Here is a 24,701-nt window from a genome sequence, read left to right as displayed (position 1 = left end):
CCCGGCCCCGCCGCCCCTCAGGCCCTTCCGCGGCCCCGCTGCCCTTCCCGCCGCCGGCGCGGAGCTGAGGGGAACTCGCCCCACACTGCCCCCGCCGCCGCCACCGCGGCGCTCCCGGACACTCTCGAAGCCCAGCGGGGTGGGAAAGGGCGGCGGCGCGGCTCCCACTGAGGCGGCGGGGCGGCAGCGTGACGGCGGCGCGGCGGGCAGGCGCCGAGGGCAGCCCGGCGCGCCGCGGAGCAGGAAGGCCCCGCGGAGCCGCGGCGGAGGAAGGAGGAGGAGCGGGAGGGGAGGGAAGGGAAAGGGAGGGAAAAGGGAAGGAAGGAGGGAGCGAAGGGCCGCGATGCCGCTCTACGAGGGGCTCGGCAGCGGCGGGGAGAAAACTGCCGTGGTGATCGACCTGGGACAGGCCTTCACCAAGTGAGTGCCCCGCGCTACTGCCGGGATTTGGGGTGTCCGGCCTGGAGAAGGGAATGGTGTGGGCAGAGCTCGGAGCCACTTCCAAGTGCCTGAAGGGGCTCCGGGAGCGTGGAGGGGGACTTGGGACAAGGTATAGACTGACAGGACGGGGGAAATAGCTTCCCACTGCCAGACGGCAGGATTAGATGGGATATTGGGAAGAAATTCTTGGCTGTGAGGGTGGTGAGGCCCTGGCACAGGTTGCCCAGAGAAGCTGGGGCTGCCCCATCGCTGCAAGTGTTCAAGACCAGGTTGGACGGGACTTGGAGCAACCTGGGATAGTGGAAGGTGTCCCTGCCCATTGCAGGGGGGTGGAATGGGATGATTTTTAAGATCCCTTCCAACCCAAACCATTCTGGGATTCTAAGAATAGTTATGTGGGGTTTTCCCCTTCACTCCCTTTCTGTGTCGACCAGTGTGGTGCAAAGCCAAAAATAACAGATTTGTTTTTTAATCTGATGTTTTAGGTTACAAAAAGGTGTAGCTTGCGGTTGAGGCAGAAACACTCAGGTGTTCATTTAGTAAATTCATCTCGTGGCCCAAAAGTGCAGCTTTGCCTCTGCCCTCCAAGTGTCCAAACACCTCCCTGTGTTACAAACCCCCCTCGTGTCCAAGGGGCCCTCATGACAAAGGGGCTGTTTAAGGAAAGTTAAACCATGTCTGGGGTTAAAACTATCTGGAAATGCTCTCTGGGTGTCAGTGAGCTGATAATTATTATTATTATCTTACAAGAATAATTCTCCCTTGAGCTCTGAGCACTCTTCCAAGGCTTGTGGCCATGTCCATGTGGATGTTTCCCTGCTGGAAGCCCTGGGAAGTTCCCTGGTTGTCAAAACAGGCTGGAATTACAGGGGACAGAGTTTCTTGTCCAAAACTGGTTTATTATTTAGTTGTATTTGTTTGGGTTTTTTTCAAGTGACAGTGTAGTTGCAGACCAGCAGCAGCTTTGTTACCTGGGAATGAGAGGATTTAACAGGATGGAAGGAAGTGATTCCAGGTGTGGCTTTTTGTGGATTTGTGCCCTGTGGCCAATCAGAGGCTTTTCTCAAATTTAGGATGCTTGTGAGGTTTATCCCTGGGCATAATTTATCCAATAAAATGCTCCCATGGGAAAGCTTTTCCTCTCTTTTTTTAGGACCTGTTTTCAGCTTTCATTCTTGTAAAGAAATAACAGCTTAATTGTATGAGAGATGTCTCTACCCATTTCCAAATAAGGCTGAAATCAGCCAAAAATTCAAAAGTTGTCAGGATGACAGGTAAGGAAAACTGCCTGTGCACACTGGGACTGCACAGGAATTTTTTGAGAGACTGAAGACAATAATTAAATTCTGAACTGTGGCCATTTTAATTTTTTTTTCTGAGAGGATCCAACACGTTGACAGTTGCCAACTATGAAAATCAAATATTAATTGACCTTCTGCATTAAAAGTGCTCCAAGTCCAGCAGCTCTTTGGTTTTCTACTGTAGTTTTCTTCTGAGGTTTGACAAGGGTGAAACAAATCTCGGGCACTGAGTTTATTAAAATAAATTGAATGTCTTTTGGTTTTAATTTCCTTTCTTCAGTCCATCGTTCTTGTGTGTTTTGGGAAGAGCAGGTGGGTTTCTGAAAAGTTTGTTTGGGGATTGCTGCTGTTTTTATCTTGTTGGGATAAATTAAGGGAGTCAATTAAAAAGATATAGAATCTTTATCTTTTAATACATCTGTAAATGGCCAGATAGAAAATCTGTGTGCAAAACACCCCTCTGCAGTCCCAGAAACAGTCCTAATTAATCACTCTCTGATGGTTCCCAGGCCCAGTGTGTTAAACAGTGGCTTCAAATATTAAAGTTTTCTGCATTTTCTTTCAGGTGTGGCTTTGCAGGGGAAACAGGACCAAGATGCATCATCCCCAGTGAGATAAAGAAACCTGATGTCTCGAAGGTGAAATGTGTTACCTCAACTGCTTTATAGTGTTTGATGTGTTATGAGATAGAAGGGATTTGCAGGTGCTTTTTCTGTCCATCACAAGCTGGTTTTTTTCATTGTCCGAATAAAATATTCTGGAATATTATTATATTTTTCAGTATTTTAGCTGCTGCTATTAGAAGCTTGTGACTTGATACAAGTGATGTGATGCCAATGCTGATTTAATTTGGGGTATTTTTTGACAAATTGCTTTGCCTAGTTAAGCTTTTTATACTTTCTTTTGGTAGAGAGTGGAGGTTTGAAAAACTAGTGTCAAATTGCCTGTAATAGTAATAGTGAGAAATAATTATAATAATGCAAAATTAGCATTGATAAACTCTGGAGTTTAGTTATAGTGTGAGTTTCTGAGGTGCTTTAAGGACAAAGAGCAAAGAGTGAGTTTTTCTGTATATATAGTGCCAGATTAGATATGTTCAGGTATAATATATTGTGTATATATCCTATTTCTATACATACCCTGTATATATTTAATGGAATCACTGACTGTGGATGTTTTCCCTTCCCAGCCTGTCAGGGTGGTTCAGTACAACATTAACACCGAAGAGCTGTATTCCTACCTGAAGGAATTCATCCACATGCTGTATTTCAGGTGAGACATCCCTGGCTGGCAGTTCCTCCTGCAGCTCCTTTCTGAGCACCTGGAGAGCTGTGAGCAGGGTCACTGAGCTCTGATGGGCAAGGAAAAAAAAAACCCACAAACAAGACTTTAAAAGTAGCTGCCTGGCTCTGTTCTTGCAGGAGAAGTTCAGTGCTGCTGAGATTTGGGTTGTATCACAGCCAGCTCATGTCCTGCAGCATCAGTTGCTCTCTAGAAATAGGAATTATTTGATAAGTTGCCCTTTAATTGTGCCATTTGTAAAGGGCTCGATAAGGGGGAGTCATTACCCAGGAAGTTGCATTGATTCTGGTCAGGCTGGAGCTCATCCTGTACCAGTGCAGAGCTCTCCACAGTGGTTTGGAAGGAGGAATCTCAATCTGTGGAATATTTTTACCTCAACAATACATCTTTTTATTGTATTTTTAGGACGCTCAGTGAATAACAGCGTTGGACTTAGTCTTTCCTCTTTGCTTCCAATCCTTATTTTTACACAGTAAAAAAACCATCACAGGGAAACCAGTGTTTGATTTCTGGGCCTCAGATCTTCTGGTGTGGGTTGGGTTTTCTTTTCTTCTCTTGTCTTTGGCCATTGCTTTGTAATTCAAATCATGACAATTCCTTTCTCTTCCACGGAAATCAGAAAATCTGTATCATCATTCTCTGTCTTTTATGATGCTGTGTGACACTGAACAAGCCAGTAATGACTTATTTTTGCATTTCTTTATATTGATTTAGAAGTATATAGTGGATATTCAGAACTACAAGCTCTGTTTTCCATACCACACTTTTCTTAACTTTTTTTCTAGGAAAGCATTAGTGTTTTTATATTTGTGAAGAAGACTCTGGGATCTTCTGTAGGAAATGCTATCTAAATGCAAATTTTTAGGATTTTTTGGGGGGAAATGGGATATAAATATAAGGTAGGTCTAATAATATGTGCCTGAACTGCCCAGTTTTGGTTCACACATCTTGCCCTTTTTTAGGCACCTGCTGGTGAACCCCCGAGACCGTCGTGTGGTGATCATAGAATCGGTCCTGTGCCCTTCCCACTTCAGAGACACCCTCACAAGGGTCCTGTTCAAGCATTTTGAGGTACATGTTTTCCAGAAATATGTGAATTTGCCCCACATGCTCAGTGTAGCACTTCTCAGTAGAAACTGTACTTACAGTCAGTGCCAGATGTGGACCAAGAAATGAAAATGGTGCCAAAAGAGCGAGAGAGGCATAAAGAAGAAACATCTGAGGAAACAGAGCTTGGAAGTTGGTTTAAAGGCCATTTTTGTTCCATTCTGGCTCTTCATGAGGCCACAAAGCAGCAGCAATTAGCAAGACTCTGAAAGGTTTCTCTGGCTTATAGGATAATAGAGCTCCCATCCCACTGTCCCAGACAGATCCAATAATCCCCACTGAGCGCTGCCTGGAGCCAGGATTTCTATTTAAACACTTGTTAGTGCTCTGTCAGCGAGTCTCCTGCTTTCTGCCAGAGTCAATAGCTCTGCCTGGCACGTGACCTGAGCTCTGGCTGTGCTCATTTAGATAAGAGCTTACCTGAAATTAATTAACTTCTCTGCCTAATGAATGTTTTTAAAGACAATTTGTTGAAGAAAAGAAGTCATGGATGCTCCATCCCTGGAAGTGTCCAAGGCCAGGTTGGATGGGGCTCAGAGCAACCTGGGATAGTGGAAGGTGTCCCTGCCCATGGAATGATCTTTAAGGTCCCTTCCAACCCATCCATACTTCTTCAATTCAGACAGAACAAAAGTTAAGGTTCTTCTATAAAAAGCAGTGAAACTTTGTCTGCAGTACCTCTTCACTGTGCTTCCACAGCTCAGTTTTCCAACTAATGCTAAATTTCTACATAATTCTTTCTTACTGTTGATAAAATTTTCTGATGACTTGAAATCGCTGAAAGATTTCAGTGATTTGGTTGAGGTTTTTTTCCAAATTCCCTTACAGGAGTAAAATATGTCTCAGGTAAAGCACATCCCATCCAAAATGGTTTGGCAAAAATTACTCATGACTTCAGAGTCATATTTAGATGGAAACACCTTGTAACTTGTGAGGAAGTCAGTTAATACTGATGGGAGGTTAATTCTCTCTGGTTTCTATTTCCATTTGGTGCAAAGAATAAAAGTGGTTTATTAATACAGGCTCAGTGTTCTAACTTACATCTCTGAGCTAAATGTCAGTAATGTTGCCCATAAATGCCAGATTTATTGATATTTCTCATTTAATTCACACTTCAAGGTGTTCCATTGAAGGAACTGTTGCTATCTAGGAAACTTGATTTGTGGAATTCTGGGAGAAGGAAGTAATTCTAACGCAATTTTAACCTGAGTTTCCTCATTGCTTTGTGGAGAATGTTTTAAGGAGCCTCCTGTGAGTTTGTGTGCAGCAGTGTTATCAGAAGGCACACTTTTAAGGGTTTTCTAGCATTTTTGTTCACATCTTCAGGTCTTTATATAACTTCTCAAGTAGCTGTGTACTGATGTCTTTTCGATGACAATAAGAAACCTGATATAAGACTTAAGATGAGTTGAGTGGTTTGTTTCTTTTTCCCCACTCCTGTCAACTGTCCTTTTGGTTTCCACGTAGGTTCCATCTGTTTTGTTTGCTCCAAGTCACCTGATGTCTCTCCTGACCCTTGGGATCAATTCTGCCATGGTGCTGGACTGTGGATATGCAGAAAGCTTGGTGCTGCCTGTATCCTTGAATTTTCAGCAGTAAGGCTGTTGTGACAAGATGGGATTTTTATAGACTTCACTAATAGGAACAGCTCAACCAGTCTGGCTTTTGGCTGTAGGATGTCACAGCTTGGGGAATCCCTTCACAGCTGACGTGGGGCATCTGTGCTCCCTCAAACCTGGGGAAGGGGGTTCATGACTTCAGCCTTTATAAAACTAGAAATTAGTTTTGGAGAAAAGCAGTTAGAAAGTGTTTCTAACAGGTAATGCAAGGGGAAAAGCATTTAGTTCCAGCAGACTGACAACTCATAATAGAAAAAAAAGGAGAATTTCCTGATCTTCCTGTAGATCTATGAAGGAATTCCAATCCTGAGCTGCTGGGGTTCCCTGCCCCTGGGAGGAAGGGCCATCCACAAGTAAGTTCACAATTATCCATTCCAGGTCACAAATTATTTATTTGTGAAAGTTCATCTTTGATTCATGAGCAGAGATTCTTGTTTTTAAATCATAACTTGCTGCAACATCGTCCAGTTTTCAGAGTTAGCACTGTTTGGCTTTCATTGATGTGGTAAAAGCTGTGGAAATCAGATCTTGTGAAGTTTGTGTTTAGAAGGATGTGACTGAAAGGGGTAAATATTGTCAGTTAAGGGTAGTACAGAGAACCAGGCTGAGTTCTTGGCTGTCTTTAACTACCTTTGTGCAATGTTTTAGGGAGCTGGAGTATCAGTTGCTGGAGCAGTGCACAGTGGATACAGGATTAGCCAAAGGACAGAGCCTTCCATCTGTGATGGGTAAGGTCTGGGATGTGGCAGATGTGCTGTGAACTTGCACCAGGGAAACTGGATTGATACTAACAGTGAATAAAATGAGTTTAGTAATCACTGCCTCTTGTGTCACCCACATGGATGAATTCTTTCCTTGTATTTAACAGGGATATTATCTTTATGATAAGCCACTCGTAACAGCAGTTTTGGATAAGGGCTGAGATAAAGTTCTGTAGTAATTTTTCCATCAGTTTTGAGGCAAGACAAACACCTTATTTCACTTCTTAATATCCTTTCTTCTTTGGAAATCTTTAAAATCTTGGAAATCTTTAAAAGCTGCCCCATCCTTGGAGGTGTTCCAGGCCAGGCTGGGTGGGGCTTGGAGCAACCTGGTCTAGTGGAAGGTGTCCTTGGAATGAGGTGATCTTCGAGGTGCTTTCCAACTCAAACCATTCTGGGATTCTATGATTCTGTGAAAGTGAAAATTTAATATATTAAATGTAATTCAAACTTAGTTTAATTCTCCTTCTATTTAAAAATAAAAAATCTTTCCATCTGATTTTTTTTTTTTCATTTCAGGCTCAGTTCCAGAAGACATAGTAGAGGACATAAAAGGTAAGATTTTTTTTTTTTGCTTTGTGAAACTCTGGTTTATTAACTTGTGCATTAGAGTATGATAATAATAAGACTGCAATATTTTACATTTAGGACATTATTTTCCTTCTCTGTTTGCCATATTTCTTACCTACTGGAAGAACCTGTGGCGTTTTTACTCTTTGAAAGCAAAACCAAAACTGTGTGTTGAATTCCTCTTTCAGTTCAGCCTGTGTGTTGTTGGGATGTAACTTGGAGATGGATTTGGTGGATGAGCACAGAAAGAGGATTGCACTGTTGTGTAGATTTGTTTGTAGATTAACTAGAAAGACTCAGTTTGCTTTAAAGTTAATTAAAAAAAAGGATGTATAAAAGACATTTTGGTGTGTTAATCAGGTAGGCAAGATGAGACAAGGGGGATTTATATCAGAAAAAATAGAGCCTTTCTCTGGGCAGAACTTGCATGAATTCCTGTGTAATGTTTCACGTGCAACAGATATAAAAATACATATTTACCTAGAAAATAGCAATTAGGATATATATCTTGGACCAAATTGGGAAGAAATCCATTGGTCAAATGCAAAATAATTTGTCAAATGGAAGTTGCTTTTCTAATTCCTGGACTTGAGGACAGTTTTCTGACCAGTCCAGGTTTTTAGGCAGTCTTTTGCAAGCAGATATAACACACTAGGGATGGAATCAGGGTTGTCTGTGTATCGGAGGGTTGTTTCTTTGGAACAGCAGTTTATGAAGATGCTTATCTGTGCCAGATACAAATAAATAAGTATATAATAACAGTTACAGCTGGGATACCCATGAGATTGTGCTCTTTCAGTGTTGCCTGGAGGAAAAAAAAAAACCCTCTGGAATTCTTAGGGTGCTGAGGAGTTACACCAGGAAAAATACTCCATGATTGCAGCTTGTTCAGGAAAGGAGCAGTGTCTCATTTGAAGTGGTGGTGCAAGACCTGCAGTGGAGCGTTTGACAGCAGGGTACAACCCCTGACACCTTGTGGTGGCTGAAGGCACCATCAGGAACATCCCTCTGATTTTAAATCTTACGTGGTTTGACTGAGAAAGAAATCCTGCCTGTCCTGGCGTGGTTTGGGTGTCAGCTTCACTTAAACTCACGGTCAGACACCATCTGAACTCTGCTGAAGTGTAGAGACTGCTTTTCTTTGCATTTGTCTGGTAATGGCTTGGACCAGCAAGGGCCTGAATTGTGTGTTGCTTTCTAAATTGAAAAAAAATTAGTCTTTATTGGTGATGAAAAGATCCAACACAGCCTCACTCTGCCCTTTCCCTCTGTGCAGTCCGTACTTGCTTTGTGAGTGATCTCCAACGTGGGCTGAAGATCCAGGCAGCCAAGTTCAACATTGATGGCAGTGCTGAGGTGAGTGGAGAATGAAGCTCATCCTACTCTTTTTGAGGTGGCTGGAGCCTTTTTGGCCTCTAAAATATTGCCCTTGTGTTTTTATTTCCAGCGTCCTTCACCGCCTCCAGACGTGGACTATCCTTTGGATGGAGAAAAGATTCTCCATGTGGTTGGCCCCATCAGGTGAGAAATGCCATAAACAGAGTATTGATCACTATGAGGATATGTCTCAACTCTAAAAGCACATTAGTTTGCATAAAATTGAGTTTTAATGAAACACTTGCATATGCTTTTAGTGCCTCTTAAATAAAGGCTTTGTGCTGGGCACGGTCCAGGCCCAGCATAGGAGGTGGTGGCTTCTCCAGAGCTCAGAGAGGAAGGTGAGAGCAAGGAGATTGGAGGGGTTGGGGAGGAGAAATGGGCATTAATGCCTGATGATGAGACAGATTTAGAGACATGAATGAGGAATTTTAGCCTGGAGAAAAGGAAGCTCAGGGGAGACCTTTTCACTGTCTACAATTCCCTGACAGGAGGGTGGAGCCAGGTGAGGGTTGGTCTCTTCTCCCAGTAATAAGTGACAGGGTGAGAGGAGATGGCTTCAAGTTGCACCAGGACGGGTTTAGATTGGAGATGAGGGAAAATGTCTTCACTGAAAGGGTTAAGCGTTGGAACAGGCTGCCCAGGGAAGTGGTGGAGTCTTTTCCAATCTTAAGGATTCCATGATTGTCCCCTCCCCTTTGGCACTGCCCAGTGCATGGGCTGTGTGACAGAGGTGACAATGTGCTGGCAGCAGGAAGTCTGAAGTTATCTCAGCTCTGCTGTTCCTGAGTTCAGCTCACAGTGTGGTTTTGCCTCTCGTTAACACTCACTTTCCTGCCTGTTCCACAGGGACTCCGTGGTGGAAATACTGTTTGAACAGGATAATGAAGAGACATCTGTTGCCACTTTGATCTTGGATTCCCTCGTTCAGGTATCTTTGTATTAAACAATTTATGGAATTCCTCCAGCCTTGGAGATCCTGCAGTTATAAATGACTCAAGACTTTGAGTCCTGCAGGCTGCTCGTTTACCTGAGCTGGAATAAAATTAATTTGGACATCTTTATTACAGGCAGCATATTGGATTTATTGCAGAAAATTTTCTTGGCGTATACAAACACTGCAGTTCTTATTATATTTAGGAAAAAAATGCATTAGAAAACCACTATAAATGGAAATTTTCATTATGTGGTGATGGATGTGTGTTAATTAAAGTTGACTCCCTGTAGTTATTGATGCCATTTAAATAAAGTTTGCTGAGACATAATTTATTGGAGAGCCACGGACTTGGGCTGACATGACAAACACTTCAATTAGAATTCCTTATGCAAACAAATTGTTTAAGGAGGTCTGTGCCTGGACCCCTCACCTCTGCACCTCCAGGCATTTCCCTCTGGCTTATGTTGATTATGTTCCAGTTAAATATGGGAAAACAGCAATTGGAGGGCATGGAAATGGACTGAATGTCTGACAGACCTCTGAATGCACTTCAAGTTCAGGCAATTCCAGTTAAAATTATTTTTTGGGGGGTGTTTTTTTTGTCTCCCTGTTTGCATTAGTGCCCCATAGACACCAGGAAGCAGCTGGCAGAGAACCTGGTGGTGATCGGGGGCACCGCGATGCTCCCGGGATTCCTCCACAGGCTCATGGCAGAGATCAGGTACCTGGTGGAGAAACCCAAGTACAAGGAAGCACTGGCCACCAAAACCTTCAGGATTCACACCCCACCTGCCAAACCCAACTGTGTGGCCTGGCTGGGAGGTAAGAATGGGAACAACTGAGGGGCGGAGGTGAAAACAAACCTTCCAAGTGAGATTTGTGATGAATAAACAGCAGGACAAATGAGGGGAAGTGTTGACATCGAGCTGCAGTGAGCTCTGGGGAATCCTTAGGGTGTGGAGTAAAGCTCCCTCAGGGATATTTGGAGGGCACTGAGGGTTATGGGAGCTTTTAAACAGGTGAGGAGCAGTTGGAAACAGGCAGTAGGTGAGGTGCTGGCTCAGGTGCAGGACAGAGCTACCTCCATACTAACGAGGCAGAGCAGAGATTCCTACTTGTGAGATAACCTCCTTATGGAAAAATCAAGTTTAATCACTGCTGGAGGAGCTATGGAAAGGCTGCCAACTCCCTGTGCTGGTCACAAGTGCCAGTAACTAACACCATAAACTTTTAGTTTTCAAACCTCTTATTTTTAGGATTAGCAAACCAGGACAGTTTCTAGGCACCAAGTTCTTGATGCTTTTCTTCCCTGGCAGCTCTGGTCAGCTGCCACGGGCTGGACCTTCTCACAGCTTGTGTGAACTTGTGGGACAACTTTTTGGGGAGAGGAAATTGCCTTGAAATTGCCTTGAACAACCCCTTACAAAGGGGGTTTGGTTGAAGTGCTTAAAATAAAAACTTTTAGGAAGCTTTGTCATAGGAAGTTGGTTAACCAGGCCAGGTTTGCTGTCAGCAGAGAGTAGATGATTCTTTGTTTCCAGTTACTTTCAAGGGACATAAATGGAAGCAGTTTGGGATTAGCTGGGCTACTGAAAAGGAAAAAAGGAAAGCCTTTAATCTGTGGGACAGAGCTGAAAAAGCCCAACCAGTTGAGATTCCTGATGGGAAGAATTAGAAAATGAAATTCAGTACGTCAAATTAATGCAGGTTTTTTTCTTCCTTCCCAATAATGCAGGAGCCATTTTTGGAGCACTCCAGGACATCCTTGGGAGCCGATCCGTGTCCAAGGAATATTACAGCCAGACAGGCCGCATCCCCGACTGGTGCTGCCTGAACAATCCTCCTCTGGAAATGATGTTTGACGTTGGAAAAGCACCCCCACCACTGATGAAAAGGGCTTTTTCTACAGAGAAATAAGCACCTGCACGTTACACAAGGATTCTGCACCGTTTCAGATACATGTGCTTTGGGTTTCGTTTTTTTATGAAGTACTTTGTGTGTAACACTATTAAATATCAGCAACCTGGATGTTTTCAGGGAGTGTAGGCACTAACACTATTTAAAAACATGTCCAGTTGTAGTTTAAGAACTTCATTCTGGCAACTCCTGTGTTTTTTTGTCTTGTTCTGAAGAAATTCTGCACTGTCATGAGTCATACCCTCCTGAGTTGTTTGTTATTTATCTGTATAGTAAATGGCACTGCTGAGAGAATTTGTTTTGAGAGATTTTAATTTTAAATATGCTTAGAAGAAGGAGGGGAAATATCCATGGGAGAAAAATATGTATGGAAGGTTTTTTTTCTGCCAAGTCCTGCATGAAAATATTCCACCCTCGAATCACCTGTGAGGAAATGGTTTGGGGCTGTTCAGCAGAGGTGGTGGGACATTATTTCCCCTGGACACCGTCCTGTTTTGAGAGTTTTAGCAGAGAACTCGTGTGCCTGTAGTTCTGATGTAATGCTGAGCTGAAAACTCTTCCAGTATCTCTCCTCCAAGAAAGATTTCAGAATTATAAATTGTAATAAATTATTGCAGATTAATTGTAAACAGGGGTGTGAGGGCAAAGTTGACTCCCTGGCTCACTTGCCGTTCTGTTTCATACGTGCTTTGCCTTAACACATGGTGTTAGTTGGCACATGGGAGGAGATGCTCCCTTTTAATTTAATGGTTTTCAAATGAAAAAAGCCACAAAACCCAGGAACTGCTGTTTCAAGTGTTAGAGTCTGTGTTAGGTGAGACTTTGCTGGTTGGTGACAGAGGTCTCAGAGTTCTGCCAGTGATTTCTCCCCAGAGGTACTGGCAGAAGCTGTGTTTTTGAATTCCCTTGTTCCCACTTTGGATGAGCTGCATGGCTGTTACAGAGAAAGCATGGAAAACCAGGTGTAGCTGTGAGAAGTTGTTTTATAGTCCTGGGATGAGGTTGGTTTTCAGAGACCATGTTCTCATGGAATTCCAGTCTGGATAAATGGGCGCTGTCCCAGTGCCAGGCGCAGAGTCAGCCTCAGGTGTACAGAACACACAGGGCCAGGCTCTGCTGCTCATTTTCTGTTATAATTTGGATAATTTGGGCTGCACCTCTGTGACCCAGGTCATGTTTTACCTCAGTAAGAACTGAGCCAGAGCTTAGCAAGGCTTGCTCCCGAGAGGAGAGTTTTCCATCAGCACAAACCCTGTGGAGCTGGGAGGGATTACTCGTGTCCGTAAGGTTCTCAGAGGGAAGGATGAAACTCCTATGGAGCCCGTGGTCGTGGTGGTGCAATGATGTCATTTTCCAGAACTGCAGCAGACTGCAGCTGAGGAAATTCAGGATATTCTTAGCCTTTTTCAGGATATTCCTGTGCTGCTGTGCACATGTACCCTGGAACTCTCCTGGCGTGTTCTGCGACCTTGTCTTCGTTCTGCCCACACAAAGCCTCTCCTGTGGGGTTTCTGCATCACTGAACAGCTCCAACAGCTGCTGTTTCTGGCAGGACCAGAATTCCTGACTCCTGTGTTACTGCTGAGCTGAAGCGCAGAGTCCTGGGACCTGTTAAGGACATAAACACGATTCTTAGTTCATGGAAGGGGTGAGAAAGACTATTAATGGCTTGCCCTGGGAAGCCCTTGGAGATCACACCCTAAATGTGTAATCATGTAGAGAGGGGGTTGGCTGGTTTTTCTACAGCCTGACTGTTGTAGTTCTTCCCTCCCTGGCATGGCAGAGATCCATGGATCCTCACAGCAAATTCACAGTGAGCACACATGATTTATCCTGAAGGACAGTGGCAGACACAAACCCCTGCAGTAACTGGAGGATTTTCCTCTAAAGTTCTTGTTTCTGGACTGGATGCCATTCCATAAGATGGGTGCTAGCCAACTGCAAACAGCTCCAGCTGAGTCCTGCTGACAGGAAGAATATTTTATAATATTGGCGAGCCTGTGTCTGCCTGTGTCTGTGCTGTGTCAGTGGGAGCTGGTCCTTGGGAGAAGGGGCTTTACCTCGTTCCCTTCCTTTCCCTTTTCATAGAATTAGGGAATATCTTAAGTTGGTAGGGACCCCATAAGGATCGTAATACCATAAGTTATAAGTCACCACGAGCCCAGGTCTCTGCAGGATGACTTAAACTAAATCATGTGGCTGAGAGCATCATCCAGAGCTCCTTGAGCTCTGACAGGCTCGGTGTCCTGAGCACTTCCCTGCAGAGTCTGTTCCAGTGATGGATCAACCCAAACCACAGAGTACCAGAATGGTTTGTGTTGGAAGGGACCTAAAAGGCCATCCAGTTTCAGTCCCCCTTCCATGAGCAGGGACACCTTCCACTATCCCAGGTTGCTCCAAGCCCCGTCCAACCTGGCCTTGAACACTTCCAGGGATGGGGCAGCCACAGCTTCTCCAGGAAACCTGTGCCAGGGCCTCACCATCCTCACAGGGGAGAATTTATTCCTACTATAAAACCCCGGATCCCTTTCCTTGTGGCTGTTCTTTAGCTCTTCCTCCCCCAGTTTGTGTGTAACCAGGGTTACCCCATTCCAGGTGGAGAATCCCACCCTGGCTCTTATTAAATTTCCCTGGGCCGTTTCTTTCCCAGCTCTCCAGGTTGTCCAGGTGTCTCTGTAATTCCTCCCTGCCCTCGAGGGCACCCACGGCTCCTACTTCATTACCGTATTAATTTCTCCGATTCCTGCATCCTGATCATTTATTAAATAAAGCAATTTTTTTCAGGGGGGCAATGTTTAGTAGCCGGCGCCAGGATTAGCACAGCTCCTGCTTTATTACGTGCATGTCATTCCTGCATCAAAACCATTTATTAAAAAGAGCAATTTTTTGCAGGCACGCAGCGTTCGGTGCCAAGATTATCCCAGCTCCTACTTTACTATGTACGCGTCACTGCTGCACCCAGCTCACTTATAAAAACTAATTTTCTCAGGGATAACAGTGTATTAATCACTTTCACAGGCTGTATTTGCGGGATTCCCTCAGGAGCCTCCCGGTTCTCCGGAGCGCTGGCGGTGAATCCCCCTCAGGGATGGTGGGAGAGGGTGGCGAGCCGGTATTTTCCAGCCGGGAGCGCTCCAAAAGAGCGAGGGGAACAAAAGTAACGCTCCCAACCTGGAGCAGGCTGTGAATCCCCCTCAGGGATGTTGGGAGAGGGTGGTGAGGCAGCAGTTTCCCGACGGGAGCGCTCCTAAAGAGCGAGGGGCACAAAAGCGCTAGGCCCAAGGCGGAGCGGGCGGTGGATCCCCCTCAGGGATGGTGGGGCGGCGTTTTCCCGCCGGGATGCCTCCAAACGGGTGAGGGGCACAAAACTGCTGCGCCCAACGTGAAGCGGGCGGTTTCCCGCCGGGAGCACTCCGAAAGGGAATCGGCGGAGAGGGCACAAAACTAATGCGCCCAACGTGGGGCTCGAACCCACGACCCTGGGATTAAGAGTCCCATGCTCTACCGACTGAGCTAGCCGGGCGCTGGTTAGACGTGACACAGGGAAGGCCCTTCAGCGCATGGCGCGTGACGTCACTCCCAGGGGCCGCCGCTGAGCGCCCAATGCGCGTGCGCGTTGCTGCGCGGTGCGCGCGAGCCGGGCCGGGCTGGGAGCGGCGCCGCCATGAGCTCCATCGGCACCGGGGTGAGTGCGCCGGGATCGCGCCGGGAGCGCGGGATCGCCGGGATAGCGCGGCTGCACTGCCCGCCGGGACCGGCCCCCGCCGCCCCCGGGGCCGCCCTGCGCCGGGGTGAGGGCGAGGGGGGCGGCCGCGGGGCGCTGCGGGAGGGCTGAGTCACTGCGGCCCGTGAGGCCCCGGGAACCGGCGGCGGGGGCGGGGCGGGGATAAAACACTTATTATACTTCTGTGCATAACATGCGTTTGTGCGTTTCAAATGTGTTCCTGCTGTCAGGAATTGTAAAATAAACGGGGGCCCGCGGGGAGGCCGGAGAGGGGCTCTTGGTCGGGAGTTGTAGTGAGAGCACAAGGAGTGATGGGTGGAAAGTGGAAGAGGTTGGGTATTGGAAATTGAATTTAGGTTGGATATTCGGAAGAAATTCTTCCCTGTGAGGGTGGTGAGGCCCTGGCACAGGTTTGCCCAGAGAAACTGTGGCTTCCCCATCCCTGGAAGTATCCAAGGCCAGGCTGGACAGAGCTTGGAGCAACCTGGGGTAGTGGAAGGTGTCCCTGCCCATGGCAGAGGTGGAATGAGGTGGGCTTTAAGGTGTCTTCCAACCCAAGCCAGTCTGGGATTCTGTGAAATGTGAAGGCAGACAGAAAGCTCCCATAAGTCTGATAGATTGTGTAATGCACAGTGATTTCAGACCCGTTCAGCATCTGGATTGATGGGATTTGCAGTTTCATCCAGCACTGATGAAATGGCCTCTCCTGGCTTTTAGGCTCTGTTTTCTCCTGTCTCTGTATGTTCCACCCTGCTCCTGGGAGTGCACAGCCATCTCTGTCAGTGACAGCCCTGCGTTTTTAAATAAGTAGACTCGATCTTTAAACACTGGGATGTGATGTGTTTGGTTTTTTTCCCTGAGCATTGTGTTTTCTCCTCCAGTACGACCTGTCAGCTTCCACATTTTCTCCAGATGGCAGAGTGTTTCAGGTGGAATATGCTATGAAAGCAGTGGAGAACAGCAGGTAAGATACAAATATCTGCACCTCTCTCTGTTTGCTGGCCTCTTTTAAAGCAGTGTCGTTGGACTACAGAAACATAATGGTGTTGCAGGTAGAATTATGATGTTAAAATTAGTTCTGATCTAAAAGCCCATTTTCTGGATGTGAATTGAGGCACTGAAACATGCTCAGGGCCTCCATGTGTAATAACTTCCTAGGGATTCCTCAAGAAATGGAGGACATCCAAGTTCTGCTAAAGCTACATCAGCTCCTCTGGGAATATCTGTCTTCCCTGGAGTTTGTGCAGAGGAATGTTGTGACGGGAAAATCCCAGTGAGATGAGTGATTGGCAAGGCACAGCTGGATCACCCCGGTGTCTGCTTGTAGCCACAGGCTCCAGATAAGGATAAATCACAGAATAGTTTGGGTTGGAAGGGACCTTAAAGATCATCTCATTCCAACCCTCTGCCATGGGCAGGGACACCTTCCACTAGATCAAGTTGCTCCAAGCCCCATCCAACCTGGCCTTGAACACTTCCAAGGATGGGGCAGGCACAGCTTCTCTGGGCAACGTGTTCCGATCAACCTGTTCCTTGGTTAACCAGGTATTTTGTGGTTGCCATGGTTGGTAGTTTATGCCTGATGAGACACTTTTTGAGGGTTAGAGAAAGAGTTGTCCCATCTCCTAGATCAACAGGGAATTTGCCAAAAGGAGAGGGTGAACTGTCCATGAATTTCACTCCAGTGTCACTCAGCAGAGTGTGGCAGTGGCTTGACTGTTGCTCCAAACAATTACCCCACTCTATCCAAAAATGTTGGGTTGGGAATTTTTGGCAGCTCCCTCCTTTGTTTGAGAAAATAAAGGTTTGGTGAGTGTTTGCTTCTTCCCCCCCTTGTTGTCTTCACTTCTAAAGTGGAGTTGTAACAACTTTACTTCTGTGGAAATCATGTGATTGTTTGTGGTGTCTTGTTAATTCTCTGTTATTTATTTTCCACTGCGGTTCTCTGTGAGGAACTGACATTTATCTTGTCTTCCAGTACAGCAATTGGGATAAGATGCAAAGATGGTGTTGTCTTTGGAGTAGAAAAACTAGTTCTGTCCAAGCTTTATGAGGAGGGTTCCAATAAACGTCTCTTCAATGTCGACCGACACGTTGGGATGGTAAGGGGCCATTTCATTTTGGGTTTCCATAAATTCCAAGGGACCCCCCCCTCAAAATGAGAAATCTATGAATCAGAGAATCAATAATTGGTAGATTAATAAAGTAATGATAATGTTTCTGTGTGCAGAAAATGCCAGTGGGTTTTTTACCGTTTTCTGTAATTTATTCTCGATTGCACACAAACATGCATAAATAAAAGCCAGATTTGTAACAGAAGATTGACATATTTTGAGGCTGTTTTAACTTTTTTTGAAATGCTTTTCAGCATTCCAGTTGAATGACAATATAAACACAAGTGTTAAAATGGTACTTTTCTACACAGTTAACAAATAAGGTGTGTTAAGTGCTGCATACAGGATTCTCAGACGTGTGGGAATTGCCTGAATTCTTTAAATACCAGTGTATGGGTGGCTAATCCATAATAGTGATGACAGGATGATGTCAAGTAGTGGTTACTGTGTGACAGAAATGTGAAACATGTTGGATATACATGATATGAAATATTGATTGGGTTAGTGTAGCCATGGCAAATCATGACACCACTTAACATGAAGATAACTTTGGTTATTGATTTTCCTAGAGAAAAACTGTTCTGTGTTAATATATAACCACATTGACACGTTTTGAGCTTGATGGCAGATGAAGATGGATTTTGAATTCAGTGCTAGTAATCAATTTCAGTGAGAATTAAAGGTGTGTCAGGCCTGGCTGATGAATTCTCCTTGCAGGCAGTGGCAGGGCTGCTGGCAGACGCCCGCTCCTTGGCAGACATCGCCAGGGAAGAGGCTTCCAACTTTAGATCCAACTATGGATATGATATTCCTCTGAAGGTAAGCAATTCTCAGGTTTTTTGGCTTTTAGTCTCGACACAGAGAATTCAGTGTTATTACTTGAGGTTTGATTCCTGTAAATCAGGGTTTCCAGTGTTTGTTTTCCCTTTTCCCGCGCAGCACCTCGCGGACAGAGTGGCCATGTATGTGCATGCCTACACCCTGTACAGTGCTGTCAGACCCTTTGGCTGCAGGTGAGTCTGTCACACACACACTTTGGAACTGTCTTTTGGTTCACAATTGCTGGAATTGCCTGTCTTTTTTTAAACTCGGAATTAGTAACCCATAATTCATCTCAGAAAGAGATTCTCCTCTCCGTTCTTGTCCTGTATGTGTAAAACCTCAGGTGAAGAATTCAGATTCCTGTAGCAGATTGCCAGTTTGTTCCTGGCTTTTAAAGTTGAAGAGTTTGTGCTATTAAGTCTGTGACAGTGGCAAAAGCAGAACTTTCCTCTGCAATCATCCTGGTTTTGTCCTGATACCTAAAGAGCAGGTTACAATTACTATGTGGCTCTAGTACAAAGGGACTGATAAACAGAGGTCAAGTTACTGGTCAGTAAAATGTTTCTGACAACTCAGTGTCATGAGAACACTCAACAGATGCTCAATAGAGGGTAGCAGGAGTTTTGCCCCAGGAGCAGTGCAGGAAACCCGAGCTGATGTGGTCTCTGTAGTTCTGGGTGTGTTGGCAGAAGAAATGTTTTTAATTTCTCTTTTCTCCTCTAGTTTCATGTTGGGGTCCTATGACAGTGATGATGGTGCACAGCTGTACATGATTGATCCATCAGGAGTTTCATACGTGAGTGTGTCACAAATATTTCCATCTTGGCATAAATTCCCCTTTAAAAAATTCCTAATTAGGAAAATAGTAAGTGTTGGTCCAGAAGGGCTGTTGATTTTTTTCTCTTTTTGCCTGGGAAGATCACTGGTGAATCACTGCTTCAAATGACCAGAGCTGGGGTTTGCTCATTTGCATGTCCTTGTTAAACACACACTCTGTGTGCTTCCTAGAGGTACAATCTGAGAAACAAGTTTAAGACTTGTCTCTCAGAATTTTGAAGTTCATTCCAGCTGGCAATATCCAGTGAAAACTCCCATGCACTGCCCCAGACAGGCAAGTATTGTAGTGATACCCCATTCCCTGAGTACTCCAGGTAAGAGAGGGCTGTTCCTCTGGCCCTGGCTGCCAACAGCAAGTCAAATCAAAATAGGAATTGTTGTTAATTGTTGTTAGTGCTGCATTTTCAGCTGTGTGTCACACAGTGGAAGAGACACACTCATACTGTTTGATTTTTTAAAATTTTCTTAAAATATATCCATACCAGGGCTGTTGAAGGAAACAGAAGTGCTTAATTTTTATGTGCTTACACTTCAAATATGTTTTCACAGTAGGTTGGGTTCAGGTGTGGGGTTTTTTTTGATCTGTAGTTCCTGTAGAACTTCTCTCTTCAAACTAATTCTAGCTTGTTCTTCTATTTACTGTAATAGCAATAAAAAATATCTGTTATAAAATTTTGAGCAGATAAGTTTCTGTCCAGGAACTACTGAGCACTTCTCTTTTCTATCAACAGAGGTAGCACTTGATTTAGAAATTGGGTTCTACTCAACAATTTGGGGATGTGCCCTGAGAGAACACCACCAGTACTGTGTATTGGCCTCTCCCTATGTGAGCAGGGTGGGGTTGTCATATGCTAAGGGACAGTAAGAGCTGTAGAAAATTTAATATTTAATTAATTTGCATATTTTATTTTTTTTTCTTTTAGGGTTATTGGGGGTGTGCCATTGGTAAAGCCAGGCAGGCTGCAAAAACAGAGATAGAAAAACTTCAGGTATGGTGTTACAGTTTTGTTGTGCTTTTTCAAGACAAGTATTCCTAGTTTATGATGTTCTCTTTTTGGATGCCTAAAACGTATAAAATACAGGAGAAGCAGGTGGAATATTTTCTTCTACATTTGCCAGTGAGTAAAGTGAGTGAGTGAGTACAAAGGTGTAAATAAGCTTTACATTCTGATTGGAAACCATAGGGCAGCATTGTACAGGGTGCTGTACAAACTTTGTTCCCAGAAGTTTTAGATGATCCTTTTGTTTAACAAGTTCAAAAAAGTTGGTCTTGTTATGGACAAACCAGTCTGTGGAGAGCACACTACCAAAAGGTATTGAAGTGTGCCTTAAGCTGATTTTAATTATGTAAGAATCCTGAAGCATTTCCATCTTCCTCTTTTAATATCTGACATGCTTGGAGACAACATGGGAATCCATCTCCTGGCCTGTCTCCTGTACTTTTTCTGTGATACTTTGCTTGCATCTTACTTTGGTGTGCAGAGGGACATCCCAGCTGTTCATGGAAAAGTTCAGGGTGTATTTGATCATTATACTTTTAAGAATAGTCTGTTTATGGTGCTGTAGCATCACAATTGAAAAATTACAGGAAAATCAGAACATTCTTAGACTGAATTCAGTCAGTTTTGAATCTGATCAGATGCTTGAATAGCAAATTAAAAGTCAGAAGGCTGCATGATCATCTGATTCTGATACTGAAATTGTGGCATCTGGGAAATCCTAATTTTAATTTCCATGTGTGCACACTGGCAGAAAGACAGTGAGATGTTGGGTAACATACAATGTACTCCAAAAAAATTAATTTCTACCCAAGAAGTTCAATTTTCTGTGCAGTGCTGAGATTTTCAAAAACTTCTGCTTTATTGACTGACATAGTTAATAATGTGAATTGCTGGAACTCTAGACTGGGCAGGTTTCCAGGTCAGAGCTAATTTTGACAAGATGAATTTGGTAAAGCTAAGATGGGGGAAAAGACAAAAGTACAAAAGCTTTTGTGGGGTGATCCAGCCTGGAGCAGCCTGTCAGCTCGGATTGGTCCCTGGGGAAGGGACCAATGACTCCAGGTGGACAGAGGCAAGCAGGGAGTCAAAACTCTAAACCTGCCTTACAGGTACCAGGGAGCAGATCCTGTATCTGGGAGGGACACAGCATGTGAAACCCTCGTGTAGCTGAGGGTACAAGAAGAAAACCCTGCATTCATCACATCTCTTGCATTTTATGGGAATGTCTGTAACCTTCAGCTGTGGCAAAACTTGGAGTTGTGTGGACACTGCTTGAATCTCTTGATCTCCTGCAGCTCTGATGCTACATACAACTTTTTGATACATGGATCATCATTAACTTCCATGATAGAAGTGTTACAGTGTTTACCTTTAGTGTCTGCAGTGGGATGGCAAAAGGATGATGACAAAATTTAAATTCAGTTTTCTCTCTTGTAAATACACATGACAGTGGCAGACCTTTGGGGTTTCCTATTTGACTGGTAACTTCATGTGCATCAATACACCCAGTAATGTAAATGTTTGTGTGACACAAGTGACATCTCTGCACAGCAGCCAGTGCTGTGTTATGGATTGAGTGTCACAAATTCAAAGCCTGGGGCAAAGGGTCTCTGTCTGTTAGGGAAGTTCTCCAGCTGGGACTGTGAGGGCACATCTGTCTAACGAGGCACAGGCACTTCTTCTCTGGCTTCTGAGGGTGTGAGCTTGACTCCAGAAAGGGCTGTGACAACTCAGCATGAACCAAGGGCTGTTGTAGTCTTAATTCCTTCACCAGTGCCTCGAAACTGGCTTCCCTACTACAGGTTTGAAAACATTTTGGGAATCCTAAGAGATGGTAAACTGCACTAATGAAATACAGTAGAATATATTACTGCTTCATAGTCCAGAAGAGTTGACTGACAAGAGATTTGACCTACAAAACATAAGTTTATTATGCCATGGAAATTTGCACCAGACTTTATTTTAATTAACTGTGAAACTGTCCAAAGACTGTGATATAACTGAGAAAATATAAAATGAGTTGCTGATACCTTGCTCAGGCAGGCAGTTGGTTGCTAAACAATATTATCCTCTTGGAGCATTAATTAAAAGTCAAAATTGCTTGCACAGAATGTTGGTAAGACCAAAAGTATTAGTCTACTACCTAGAAGGAATATGAATATTACATGTGAAAATATGGTGCCTCCCTCATATTGTACATGTGGTGATTTTATATCAGTTGATCATAAAGCATCCAACCAGAAGTGAAGCTTTTAGGATGCCAAGGTCACCTGTGTGGCTTCTAAGCTTCCAGCTGATGAATGCTTTAAAGTGGGGAAGTCTCCAAGTAATGGTTTTTTTCACAGATTCCTTCAGCTGTACAATTTCTCACTGCGAGAATGACTTGCACAGACAGGCTGAAAGATCCACTGTAGGGAATAAATGTGGTCCTAGTCTTTACTTTCTGTTACTTTCTAATGAACACTAAGCTCATTAGACACATTCACAGCCACTGTTCTGGCCTCGTGGAAGTGGAAAACGTTATATTCTCTAATCCTGTGTGGTTTTTTTGTCCACAGATGAAAGAAATGACCTGCCGTGATGTTGTTAAAGAGGTGGCAAAAATGTAAGTCTCCAACCTGACAAAAACCCATCCTGGTGAGCCTGCTGTATTTTCAAACTGAAGCAAACTGCCACAAAAAACTGTCACAAATTTAATAATCTGCAGCTGCAAAACTGCAATTTCCAGTATTTTCTGGCTCTTGCTTAGGTTATAAAGCAGTGACTATGCTTCTCTCTTTGGTGTTGCAGCACGTGAGGTGATTTTGGAGTTTGTGTTTGAGGCTGTCACAGCAGCAGCTGGAGGAAGGAATTTGTGGGATCTCTCTTCTTACAACCTTGCCAGGACCTCAGAGCAGGTCTAGAATGGCACAAATTAGACATGGAATTTCAAATCATGGAAATACTTCTGTCCTTTAACTCTGCCTCAGCTCAGAACTCACTTTAGTCTTTATATTTGTTTCACAGTACTTTTATTAGACTTTAATTTGAAGTACTTAGTGTGGTGCTGCAGGTATCCTTCCTTCCTCCAGTATCTCCAGGGTTTCTGTGTTGGCTAGAAAGAACCTGGAGTAAGATTTACAGGGAAAGGCAGGACACTCCAGGCTGTGTTATAACTCATGTGGCAGAAGGCAGTGATGATGCAGCCTTGGTTCTGCAGTATTTAAATCTTAATGTTTGTTCCAGTTAGGGCAACTTGAACATCTCAACCTGCATCTTAGCTGTATTGATTTAAGGTATTGTTAGACTGGCAGTTAAGCCTGGAAAATTAATTCTCTGTGTTTGGTGGGGAGAAAGCACAGGGGGGAACTTGTATTACTCATAAGAATACTTCAACAGAAGAAGTATATTTAAGGATATAATAAAAGTATATTTAGCTTGTTGATCAGTCTGTTCTAACCTGTACTTTGTCTGTTCCTTCCAGAATCTACATAGTTCATGATGAAGTAAAGGATAAAGCTTTTGAGCTGGAACTCAGCTGGGTTGGAGAAAGTAATGCATTTCTACTATTTCTAAACACTCTAGAAAATATATATCTTTCTATAACTCAAGTAAAACATTGCTTCTTAAATTTGCTCTTTATGTCAAGGTCATTGTGTGAATTGTACATAACATGCACTCTTTTTATTGGCAGTAACCAATGGAAAACATGAAATTGTTCCCAAAGACATCAGGGAAGAAGCAGAAAAATATGCCAAGGTAAGGTCTGACTTTGGTGTTGTCTCAGTGCTTCACTTGACAAGTTGTTGTGAGGACTGGAAAATGTATCATTCCAACACACATCAGTTCAGTGGGAGCTGGTGCTATTCAGGGGGACAGTACTGAAGGTTACAGTGTAATCCCGGGGTAGTTCTTGCTTTCAGAACCTGCAGTTCAGAAGCTTGCACTGCTGGTGTCGTTCTCCTTCAAAAGTAAATGTGTTGTTGGGAGCTCAACTGCTGAATACAAGACTTTGGACAGTGAGAGGGTTGTGAAGCTACAGCAAAACTTATTGTACTTATCATAGGCTGAATTATAAAATAACTGTTAAACTATGTTTTAATTGCACTTTTTTTTTTTTTGAAACAGGAATCTTTGAAAGAGGAAGATGAATCAGATGATGACAATATGTAACACATTGTTACTCCAAAATAAGTTCAACTTTTCTTATCTTAGACCATGTTTGTTTATAATGCATTAAGCATGGGATGATGGTATGTACTTGTTGGAAAAAACTGAGTGACCAACTTGCACTAATAAATTTTCCATTTTACTGTCTGTGAGCTTTTATTTCAAAAAAGTATAGGCCAGAAACTGTACCTAAACAGACATTAGGAAGGAAAGACATTATCAGGCTGGTTGCTTCCTACAGCATTTTATTTGAGCCAGATATGCACAGAAGAACAACCTTAGAAATTAGACAGGTCTCTTGTTTATGCTGCATAGTTTAGTATTAAAAACTAGTACTTCTTTATTCCTTGATTAACCAATACCACAATTTGCAATTCATTCATAGCTACAGTCTGTGATTGCTCTTGGCAGAAGACAGAACACCACAGCTCACTGCAAGCAGCAGGTTACAGGTTAAGGTGATGTGCACAGCTGACAATTCCAAACAGCTTCTATAACAAGCAGGAGCTCAAGAAAAGGAATTTTAATCTTAAGTACTAAGCCTAGGCTTATTGGAGGAATAGAAGAAATTAAAAACTAATTCAATTTAAAACAGTGCTTGTGGTAAGTTCTAAAGCTGTGAGGACCTATCAAGCAATGTAACTGGAATTAATGCTTGCAGAGCCAATCTATTTTTAAATAGCTTTATTCAGCTGTAATTTCTTAAACCACTTCTGAATTAG

At 43.8% G+C, this 24,701-nt stretch overlaps 2 protein-coding genes, 1 long non-coding RNA gene and 1 other non-coding gene across 4 annotated transcripts; 2 read left to right on the top strand and 2 right to left on the bottom strand.

Annotated features, from left to right (window-relative positions):
* The first annotated feature begins 247 nt into the window (after positions 1 to 247).
* On the top strand, positions 248 to 11,626 carry ACTR10 (actin related protein 10). Its single transcript, XM_064659520.1, has 13 exons — positions 248 to 420; positions 2,308 to 2,380; positions 2,932 to 3,014; positions 4,007 to 4,115; positions 5,619 to 5,726; positions 6,056 to 6,123; positions 6,419 to 6,498; positions 7,051 to 7,086; positions 8,378 to 8,457; positions 8,549 to 8,622; positions 9,328 to 9,409; positions 10,036 to 10,237; positions 11,151 to 11,626. Exons 1-13 carry the CDS (start codon positions 344 to 346, stop codon positions 11,330 to 11,332), a joined length of 1,254 nt encoding a protein of 417 aa, XP_064515590.1. The 5' UTR covers positions 248 to 343; the 3' UTR covers positions 11,333 to 11,626.
* LOC135416404 (uncharacterized) lies at positions 11,173 to 14,967 on the bottom strand. The gene is made up of 3 exons (XR_010431571.1): positions 14,504 to 14,967; positions 13,191 to 13,293; positions 11,173 to 12,940 (listed from the first exon to the last, which is right to left on the bottom strand). It is a non-coding gene; the product is annotated as an uncharacterized LOC135416404 (long non-coding RNA).
* On the bottom strand, positions 14,783 to 14,855 carry TRNAK-CUU (transfer RNA lysine (anticodon CUU)). Its single transcript has one exon. It is a non-coding gene; the product is annotated as a tRNA-Lys (tRNA).
* PSMA3 (proteasome 20S subunit alpha 3) lies at positions 14,926 to 24,126 on the top strand. Its single transcript, XM_064659521.1, has 11 exons — positions 14,926 to 15,017; positions 15,938 to 16,020; positions 17,035 to 17,158; positions 17,888 to 17,989; positions 18,110 to 18,183; positions 18,716 to 18,788; positions 19,753 to 19,818; positions 22,389 to 22,435; positions 23,294 to 23,361; positions 23,504 to 23,568; positions 23,938 to 24,126. The coding sequence occupies exons 1-11, from the start codon at positions 14,997 to 14,999 to the stop codon at positions 23,980 to 23,982; spliced, it is 768 nt and encodes a 255-aa protein (XP_064515591.1). The 5' UTR covers positions 14,926 to 14,996; the 3' UTR covers positions 23,983 to 24,126.
* The last annotated feature ends 575 nt before the right edge of the window (positions 24,127 to 24,701 follow it).

This window comes from Pseudopipra pipra, chromosome 6 (assembly GCF_036250125.1).
Source record: "Pseudopipra pipra isolate bDixPip1 chromosome 6, bDixPip1.hap1, whole genome shotgun sequence".
In the NCBI taxonomy this organism is placed as follows: domain Eukaryota; kingdom Metazoa; phylum Chordata; class Aves; order Passeriformes; family Pipridae; genus Pseudopipra; species Pseudopipra pipra.
Note: the sequence above shows the minus strand (reverse complement) of the source record. Positions and strands in the feature narration are given on the sequence as shown.